Source organism: Maniola hyperantus, chromosome 2 (assembly GCF_902806685.2).
Source record: "Maniola hyperantus chromosome 2, iAphHyp1.2, whole genome shotgun sequence".
NCBI lineage: Eukaryota > Metazoa > Arthropoda > Insecta > Lepidoptera > Nymphalidae > Maniola > Maniola hyperantus.
The window spans coordinates 11,309,615-11,320,135 of NC_048537.1; the positions used below are offsets into that span (position 1 = coordinate 11,309,615).

Consider the following 10,521-nt stretch of genomic DNA (forward strand, 5'->3'; position numbering starts at 1 on the left):
CCATATGTGGAAACACTGTTTTGACACATTGAGTCAGTTTGACATTGCTTGGACCATAGAGCAAAGGAGAGTTGTCTGTCCTATATCCAGTGCTACAAGGCTATCTTGGCGCGTGGCGAAAATCGGAACTAACGTTGCCGTCAAATGTCCCTTTTGTTCTTGTTTGAATATTAATGATTAATATAATTAATGTTCTTCAACAGCGCTCTGTCAATGTCATTCAAGTGCCAAGAGAGCCTTCAAGCTCAGGCTCCTTGGAGTAAATGTATTCTGTGAGCTCAGGCGACAAGGCTCTCTTGGCCAGGCCATCAGGCACTTGCATGACATTGACAGGGGAGCGCTGCTGGCAATATATTATATTGCCAACAGCAACAGCGCATTGTATCGTTGTATGCTTGGTTTGTGTATGCAATTATTTTTGAATATCATATCATTAAATACAATAATTTTATGAGAATATAAGTAATATGGCCTTGGCGTAGATAAAATAAATAAAACTTGGGTAGTATACAGTAAAATAATGTTTCTTTTTTTTACAGTAAATTATATGGATAAAATTTAAATAAGCTGTAGTTTATACAAATTATATTATTTCTTCTACAGTTTATACTTTATACAAGAAAATAATGATGCTGTATGTTGTGCTATGGGATAGGAGCCTGTGAATGATCAGCTACATTCTCCGGCGAGTCTCCTGAGCCATTGGGTAATTCATCAACATCTGCCTGATCTTTAGCTGCGTTTTGAGCTTTGTTCCGCAGTTCAAACACTTGAGTTATAGCATCACGGAAGCACAGGAAGTTATAATCAATAACACCTGTAATTTCATAAAACTAATAAAATCTAATAAAATATAAAAGAGAAAAAAGAGGAATACCGTGAAAATACCACTCACTCACTCACTGACTAATCACGAAATCTCAGGAACTATAAGGCCTACAAACTTGGAATTTGGAAGGTAGGTTCCTTCTAGAACGTAGATTTCAGCTAAGAAACGGTTTTGAGAACATCCCCCCTAAGGGGGTGAAATGGGGGTGGAAGGTTATATGAAAGTCCTATGTTTAGAAGTTAGAGACGTGAAAATCGACATTTACGTTAATAGGTTTAAATCATAAATAATAAAAATCTGTATAGGTCAGTTTGGGAAATTCCCCCTTAATGGTGGTAAAATAGGGGGGAAAAGTTTTTATAGCAAAGTTTTAAATATTTTTATTTTGACTTGAAATTTGAAACGTAGGTTCTTTCTAGGGGGTAGGTATCAGGTAAGAAAGGATCTAACTAAATTCTCCCCCTAAGGGGGTGAAAGGGGGGGGTCGAAGGTTGTATGAGAGTCCTATGTTTTTGAAGTTAGAGACGTGACAATCGACATTTAGGTTATTAGCTTTAAATAATAAAAATCTGTATGTCATTTTGGAAACCACCCCTTAAGGGCCGTTAAATAGGGGGGAAAAGTTTGTAGGTTACTTCTAGGGGGTAGGTGTCAGCTAAGATCTTTTTAATGAAAATCAAACCCCTAACTGGGGGTTGAAAGTTTTTGAAGTTACAGGTATGAAAATCACCACAAAGCTCAAGTTATTTTAGAAAATCCCCTCTTAAAGGTGGTAAAATAGGGGATGAAAGTTTGTTAGGGAAAATTTCAATTATTGCTAACTTGACATTTGGAAGGTAAGCTTTTGTAAGGGGTAAGTATCTGCTAAAAAAAGATTTGGCGAAAATCCACTCCTAAGGTTATATGAAAATCCTATGTTTTTGACGTTAGAGATATGAAAATTGGCATTTAGGTATTCTGGGTTCCGTGCCTTAAGGTGAGTGAGTAGGTAAGTGAGGCCTTTTGCAGTGGAAAAATTTCTGATCATGAGAAACAAGAAATTTTACGCGGCCGAAGTCGCGGGCAACTGCTAGTGTAAATATAAAATTCGTACATACAAACTATTTTGGCGACCTATGGGAGGACCTCTATACGATGCCTGTGATTTTGTCCACATGGATTTAGGTTTTAAAAATCCTGTGGGGAGCTCTTTCATTTTCCGAGATAAAAAGTAAGTAGCCCATGTGATAAGTCACAGTATAAGCTATCTCCATTCTAAATTTCAGCCAAATAGGTTCAGTCATTGTGACGTGAAAGAGTAACAAACATACAAACTTACTTTCAAATTTATAATGCTACTAGCTTGTGAGTATATAGGTTTTTGAAATAACTGTGGGGTCTCTTTGATTTTCCGGGATAAAAATAGACAGCCAGTCCGTCCAGTAGTTTTTGCGTGAAAGAGTAACAAACAGACACATACAGTACGCGACCGAAAGTAATGTACTGTACAAACTTTGGCCTTAATAATATTAGTGTGATTAGGATAAGAAATGTACTTACCTTGTTTTTGGAAGTTTTCCTCACGGAGAATGCACACAAGAGCAAGGAATTTATTAACTTCACGCAAGTAAAGAACAGTTCCATTGTTCAGCTTTATTAGGCTTGAACTTTGACTGTTAAATGTAGTAGTTACTTCAGTTTCATCTACCATCCTGAAAAATATTTAGAAAAATAAATAAATTAGCTTTATCTATCTTAGAGTCTACTTGCGTCAAATTTCCATTTATCTGAATTATTAGTACATAATTAATTACTTCAATTCAAAACAAATTACATATTATATCAATGGCCCAAAGCTGAACAAGTAACATAAGTTCAATTTCAAATGGGAAAAAAACTATTTCGATAGAGAAAGAATTTTTCTCTGCTTTTGTCAACACTTATAATCTCCAGATGTAGGTATTACAGCTGTAATACAACAACTGTTTATTACCATTCTGTCGTGGCGTCTTGGACAATTAACAAGGTATAGTAACACAACAAAACAGATAGAGCTGTAAATAAAATCTTTAAAAAAAAAAAAAAAATTATGAGTTTTTTTAGAATTTTCACCAGTTTATCCGACTGTGTTCGTTACCTCGCTCGACATATCGCACATCATTCATCCGATTGAGTTGAAGCTTTGTAGAGTTGTCATCGCATACGCCGGCCATAAGAACTGTATATTATCCATACTAATATTATAAATGCGAAAGTGTGTCTGTCTGTCTGCTAGCTTTTCAAGGCTGAATCGTTCAACCGATTTTGACGAAATTTGGTACAGAGATAGCTTGCATCCCGGGGAAGGACATTTCCGGGGATACTTTTTATCCCGGAAAATTGAAGAGTTCCCACAGAAATAAAAACCTAAATCCACGCGAACGAAGTCGCGGGCATCATCTAGTATGTTATATTTATCGAACTGCACTTATGTTTAACTTACCCATATATACATGAAATATCAATAACAACATCAATCATATCACAACACAACTCGTAGCTCTGCATATCCACTGGAGAGCTGTCGGTTGCTATGTAGATCTTAGAAACTACGTCAAAGAGGAATGCCTTTTCAATCCCAGAGTTCTGGAAAAAAGGATCATTTAACATCATGTTAATAAGTGTACAAATAAGTAGTTCAAAGAATACTAATAGGGAAGAAATGAAAATTGAAATGTATACTCATGAGGTTATAATATTTTATTTTTTTTATAGATAAAGCGAGCAAACGAGCAGGCGGGTCACCTGATGTTAAGTGATTACCGCCGCCCATGAACATTTGCAGCACCAGAGGATAATATTATGTTATTACTAGCTAATGCCCACAACCTTGTCCAGATTGACGACCTCCCTGGCGCAGTAGTAAGCGCTGTGGCACCCGGCAGGGGTTTGGAATTTCATAATTTCTAATTTTCTGGTCTGGTCTGGGTGTGACATCCTTGGCTAGTTACCACCCTACCGGCAAAGCCGTGCCGCCAAACGATTTACGTTCTAGTATGATACCATGTAGAAACCAAAGGGGTATGGTTTTAGTAAAAACTGCCATACTCCTTTCAGGTTAGCCCGCTTCCATCTTAGATTACAATTTACATCATCACTTACTAACAGGTGAGAATGTAATCAAGGGCTAACTTGTATCTGAATAAAAAAGACATGGATTCAGGTTATTAAAAACCCTGTGGGAATTCTATGATTTTCCAGGATAAAAATAGCCTAGGTCATTCTCCAGATCTCTAACTATACCCATGCAAAAACACGTCGATCCGTTGCTCCGTTGCAACATGATTGAAGGACAAACCAACAAATACACACAGGTGGTTAAAAGTATACCTTTACTAAGCTACTACACTGATCGCGATTTTTTATTTCATATAACAAATATAAATATTTACATACATACAGCACCCTTAGGTATTGTAGATTATTAAGCTGTTTTTGGGTATATATCGAAAATTATGCTTCCTCCGATTAAAGGTGCACAGAAGTGTGCCTGCCTGTCTGCTAGTTTTTCACCGCCCATCCATTTACTAGATTTTGACACTTGGTACAAACACTCTTAGACAGAATTAGCTTACATACCCGTGACATCAAGGACGGACGGTATGCCCATGGAATTTTTAAAAATATACCATGTATACGAAGTTGCAGACATTTGCTATTTCATACAGAGATAAGCTTGCATGGAGGTCGATGAAACACCGACGCACGTGCTCCTAGAGTGCACAGGCGTAGCAGAGCTGAGCAATGCGAACACCATTTGGGTTCCCCGACCTCACTCCATGAAGCCCTCGACAACCTGGGCTGTCTACTCGGCTTCTGGTGCAAGCTTGGATGGCTGGAGTGAAGACTTCGCCGGGGAGAGGCAATGCACGCACAACAGACGGAAACGTTTAAGTGCGGAAACCAGCCCAGAACGAAGAAGAAGAAGAAGCTTGCATCTTGGGAGACAGTCATAGACTAACTTTTACCTCAGAATATCAGAGTTCTATATTGTACATCCATGTGGACGAAGTAGCCTAGTTAAACAGTAAAAAGTAGAAATGCCTTTTAGACTTCCACAATACTTACTGATATGAGTATATTTAGAAGATTTTCTAAAGTAGGTAGCTGTGGTATCAGCTTCTGGACCACTTTACTGAACGCTTCAAATATGGAGTGGTCATAAATGGAGGTTAAATGAAATGACAAATGTACATGCTCCAGGCCAGCCTCGGCCAAGTCTTCAGTGGCTCTGTGGTGTATATCTCTTTGTGACTCCATCTTGTAATCATCATTGAGACCATCTACCTACAAGTTATCAATCAAAATCATTAAGTAATCATTTTCGAGGCGTCAGGGGTTAAATTCCAGGCACATAGCTCTAACCTTTCGGAGTTGTGCATTTAAAACAATTAAATATCACTTGCTTTAATTGTGAAGAAAAACATCGTAAGAAAACCTACATGCCTGAAAGTTTTACAGGTGTGTAAAGTATGCCCAGTCCTTCACATTATAGAGGGAACCATCCTCGGTAGTGAGTCAGAGATGGGTTGATCATAATAATGATGATGAAGTAATTATTTTAAAATCATAAATCCTTTATTTTGCTAGAACACATGTAACAATGGTAGTAAATTTTTTAAGGTAAGTAAGTATCAATGTAATCGGCCATTTCTGGCATGCAAAATTGTTCCACTTCAATAAATAAAATTCCAATAGTTATTATTACAAATTGATTAAATATTAATTGTTATTAACGAATTATTATTAAAATCTAAGTCAAAATGAATACTTTAGGTCATAAGTTTAATAGTACTTGTAAAAGTAGTAATTGAATAAAATAAAAATTATTTTATTTTATAGTACACTACAAATTATTGTACATATTTTAGTTACTATACACACAAGGGAATGTTGTATGCAGTCATTTTGGAAAAGAACTTTCAAACAGACATATCCTGCTTAGTTAATTTACTCATGCCCATGTTTCATATCTTCTTAAATAAAAAAGGAAGTAAGGAGTACAACTTACTTTATGGATGAACACTTCAAACTTTATATGACTGTTTACTCTATATGCCTTGGTCACTGTCAACTGCAACTTATCCAGTGCATCCTGATAATCATCCTAAAAATGTTTTGGTTACAGGATTAGATTTACTTAAGAGGGTGCTTCATCGAAGTGATAGCTCGTTGGTGGGTGCTGTTTCCACAGGTGACGGAAACAACATTATCGGTGTGTCACCCTTTCCCTCTTAGTACACCTCACCCCGAGAGAGACTGGGTGAATGAATTTTGCTTGACAACAATAATACAAGATACAAGAATAATACAAGAATTTTTAGTCAAAAATTGAAAGTTGCAAATCAACATTTGGAATTACACTTTTCAGCAAAAGAAAACATTGTTTTTACTCAGAATAAAGAAATTTGAAATTATTATGAACTAAATTGTGACATGAAGTTATTAATTTTCTAGTTTCTTATATTACACACAAAGTTGCCACAAAATTTGCCCAAAAATAGAGATTTTTCAAGGGCCATAACTTTTAAAATAAATACAATTTAGATTACTAATTGTTTTAGGCCATAGATAATGGTGAGGTTAATAAAGATATATGGCTTAGTTATAGATCAAGAACAACAGAGAATAGAATATTAGGCATAATATGTTTGTATGGAGAAGTGTGTAAGAAGGGCCACCATAAATAATATGTATTCCATTGCCATATAAATAAGAAAAAAATAAGTAAGTACCTGCGCATCTATGACAAACACTAAAGCACCACATCCTCCAAATATTGTGTCAGAATCAAATGTTGAATCAAAGAAGTCAATCTGACCAGGAAAGTCCCATATTTGAAATTGCACAAAACTACTATTATTTATATCATCTTTGACAATTTTGTTGGTTGATTCTAAAAACAAGGTTTCATTTGGTGACATTTTGTGAAAAACAACTTTTTGAATTGATGATTTTCCAGACCTGTAACAAGTTATGCCAATATTAAAACTATTTTTATAAACTCCTGTATAGTGTATAGTCGTATATTATATAAAACAAGTGCCGTAAGTAGCTGAAGAGTACTTTACCGTCGGAGGCCCATGAGAAGTATACGAGGCTTGTGATCTTCCTGGAGAGAGGCATTGTCGGTATCTCCATTCTGTTCAAAAGGACCGTAGCTAAAATCCTTTGGAAATGAACCCACGTATTCATCTTGATAACTCTGTACAAATGGGAGATAAGTATGTAGGTAACTCACGTTATGTTATTAGGACGACAATAAATTAATATTATCAGCTTACCATGTTCAAAGATATTTTACTCGTATGAAAGTTTTTAGTTTTACCATAACGTCTTTCACATTTCCTTCTAATATGAAGAACATTCAAAAACACAATACCTAAATGATCTAATGGATCTAATTACGTATGAAAGTAATATCTTCTAAATGAAACATTGTACTTTGTTGGGTTTGTTCATTTGTCTTTGTCATCATTTGTCAAAGTTTGGTCCACCCACCCCTGAGCAAAGAGAATATAATCACCACATAATCACTAGGTACCTACCTACGTTCCCCTGAGCACGAGCTGAGCACCACAGACCATGCTGAGCACAGCACCGACCAGAAAAAAAAGGTTTGGTCGAAGCAGTGCTGCCAACAGTTTAATGAACTATGAACAAAGAATTTGCAAGTACTACTACGTATGAACTCTCCACCAGATTCAACATCTAAAATCACCATATAATCACCAACCACCAAAAAATCGGCTCTACTCTCAAATCGCTAAATAATTTTATTTGTAGTATTTGATCAAGTCATTAGGCTTGAGCCCAGAGCCGTAAAGCCCAGTTGAAAAAATGTGTCAAACATTGTCAAATGTTGTGGTTGTGGTGGTGACGGTATTGGCAGTATAGGTACCTATATAATGTACCAGGTGCGCGATTGCGGGAGAATGACAGCTACAATGTCACGATCGCAATCATCTCTGATTGGTTAATGCTCGTTCACTATTGGCTACAATACATTGTTGCAACAAGAATCGCACAAATTCAGCCAATCAGAACAATTGAGATTGTAATAATGATTGATGCAGGTCTTAGACAATCGCCCTACTGGTATTGGTATTGAATTGAATATTGATGGTAGTCTGTAAAAATATGGTAAAAACTTGGGTAAAAATAAAAATTTAATTGAAGAACAACTATGGAGTGTTTTGTTTCATAAAAAACATATTTTTTTGTACTGAACTACGATTTAACTCGATAAGTTGAAAATAATTATTGAATTTATGTTATAAAATGTTAAAGTCGAAGTTATTACTGTGCTGTATTGCTTTTTTGAGTCCAATTCTTCATATAAAAGGTGATGATTTTAAGGAAGAAATGTTTATCAAACCAATGCCACCATCTCACCTTTATGTTTATTTACAATTCCTGACACTGGCAAATGGAGAAAAGTCGTGTAAGTAGTAGCACAGAATATAATATACCTACTGATATTTGAATAGGTTACTTTTGATAATTATTTTGTCAACTTTTTTTCATCTTTATGTAGTTGAACATTCACATCTTGCACCACGTTCCTTGGGAGAAATTGTGTCCAGATATCAAGTAGAAGAGTTACACTTGACATTGACTGAAGGACAATGGAGACATAGTGAATGGGGTTATCCTGTGCTGGATGCTGCGCCTGGTGCTGAACTGTATGTGTGGTTTTCGCCCGATGTTGTAGATGTTGATACTCAATGGAAGAAGCTAAGTTCAACTTTATCTGGCCTATTTTGTGCATCGTTAAATTTTATTGAAAGCTTTAATACTATAACACCAAAAATGGCTCTGTGGCCAATGGGAGTGAATAGTAAATCAAGACAAAATATTACTTCTCAGCTGAGATATGCTTCATTGCCACGAGAAATAGTATGCACTGAAAATTTAACTCCTTGGAAAAAGCTACTGCCATGTGAATCCAGTCATGGTTTTTCTTCCCTTCTCAACTCTAGAATGATTCACAATACAAACTATCATTCAATTGGCATTCACATAAGAAGAATGTGTGTGGACAGTAATTGCCTAGAGACTAATTTAGAAATTAAACAAACTGTGGCACTCGTCTACGATTTTAAAATTATAAACACCATGGACTGGTCACTTCGAAAGTTGTTCGGCCAAGGTTTGCCAGGAGCATGTCCACTTTCATCTTCCAGCAAGATATTTGTTGACATTACCTCAAATAGTTCATACCCGTTTAAGCTTCAGCCTGAGCCAAACAGTGTTGTGTTATCACATAGAGGTGGCAGTGAAGTTGAACTGGCAGTATACGATGTCAACCATTATAACATGATGAACATTGGTGCAAAATATGAAATAAAGAATAAAATATTTGTGAATATTCCACCACCACTGACTTTCAATAGATATGTTTTGGGGTATGGCAAAGAGTTTGGTGGGATAGTTACAGAATTAACCAATAATTACTGGGCACCTATAGACATAGTGCTACTAGAAAATGCTCCATGGTGGTTACCAATTCAGCTTAGTACGTTAAGGATTAACGGTGAGGCAGAGAGTAAATTAATAATGTCACAGTATTATTCACCTGGAAGGAGCAGGCAAAAACCTTATCACTTAGAACTACTACTTAAATTGCCACCGAAAACTACAACTAGAATAACTATAGATTTTGAGTTTGTTTTTCTCAAATGGCAAGAATACCCACCTGACGCAAATCATGGATTCTATATAGGATCTGCATTAATTTCTGCAAACCTACCAACTGCTAAAAATTATACCAGTCTTCCAATTACTGGCAGTACTTTAGATTCTATCATAAACGCATCAAAGCCATGTAAGTGTATAAATACTGTAATACTATATATGTACTTGTAATAAAATTGTGACTGAATGATTTCTGCACATCAAATATATTTTAAAAATTTAAATCAGGGGAAGCATTTTTATCGATACAAACCCAAAACAGTATTTTTTTTATGTTATCTGTCTGTCTAGGCGTGCTTCACACTAAAACTTCTTAACAAATCTGAACATAATTTAGTATATCCAATCCATACTAATATTATAAATGCGAAAGTGTGTCTGTCTGTCTGCTAGCTTTTCACGGCTCAACCGTTCAACCGATTTCGACAAAATTTAGTACAGAGGTAGCTTGCAACCCGGGGAAGGACATAGGCTACTTTTTATCCCGAAAAAAGATGTACGCGTGGATTTAGGTTTTTAAAAATCCTGTGGGAATTCTTTGATTTCCCCGGATAAAAAGTAGTCACTCTCCAGGTCTTTAACTATACCCATGCAAAAAATCACTTCGATCCGTTGCTCCGTTGCGACGTGATTGAAGGAAAAACCAACAGACAAACACACTTGCATTTATAATAAAGGTACTGATATTATTTTGTATTTGTTGCAGGGTATCCCATGGTCTTACGGACAAATGGAGCTATGGTGTCCTTACCAACACCAGACTTTAGCATGCCGTACAATGTTATCTGTCTGGCTTGTACTGTGGTAGCTTTAGCATTTGGACCTCTGAACAATATTTGTACCAAAGAAGTAGTTTTAAAAATTATTGGTGCCCCTGTATCCTTTAGACAGAAAATTTTCAATATTTTTAAGAAAAAGAAAGACTAATGTAAACTGATATTAAATTATTAAATATTTTAATATTAGTTTTATTACAG

General features: G+C 35.9%; 2 protein-coding genes across 2 annotated transcripts; one reads left to right on the plus strand and one right to left on the minus strand.

The window, feature by feature from the left end:
* Positions 1-506: 506 nt before the first annotated feature.
* On the minus strand, positions 507-7,357 carry RagC-D (Ras-related GTP binding C/D). Its single transcript, XM_034978410.2, has 8 exons — positions 7,132-7,357; positions 6,919-7,052; positions 6,583-6,811; positions 5,859-5,954; positions 4,916-5,134; positions 3,291-3,433; positions 2,369-2,520; positions 507-817 (listed from the first exon to the last, which is right to left on the minus strand). Exons 1-8 carry the CDS (start codon positions 7,132-7,134, stop codon positions 645-647), a joined length of 1,149 nt encoding a protein of 382 aa, XP_034834301.1. The 5' UTR covers positions 7,135-7,357; the 3' UTR covers positions 507-644.
* A 593-nt stretch (positions 7,358-7,950) lies between these two features.
* Positions 7,951-10,504, plus strand: PIG-T (phosphatidylinositol glycan anchor biosynthesis class T). The gene is made up of 3 exons (XM_034978398.2): positions 7,951-8,291; positions 8,385-9,674; positions 10,251-10,504. The coding sequence occupies exons 1-3, from the start codon at positions 8,129-8,131 to the stop codon at positions 10,469-10,471; spliced, it is 1,674 nt and encodes a 557-aa protein (XP_034834289.1). The 5' UTR covers positions 7,951-8,128; the 3' UTR covers positions 10,472-10,504.
* Positions 10,505-10,521: the final 17 nt, after the last annotated feature.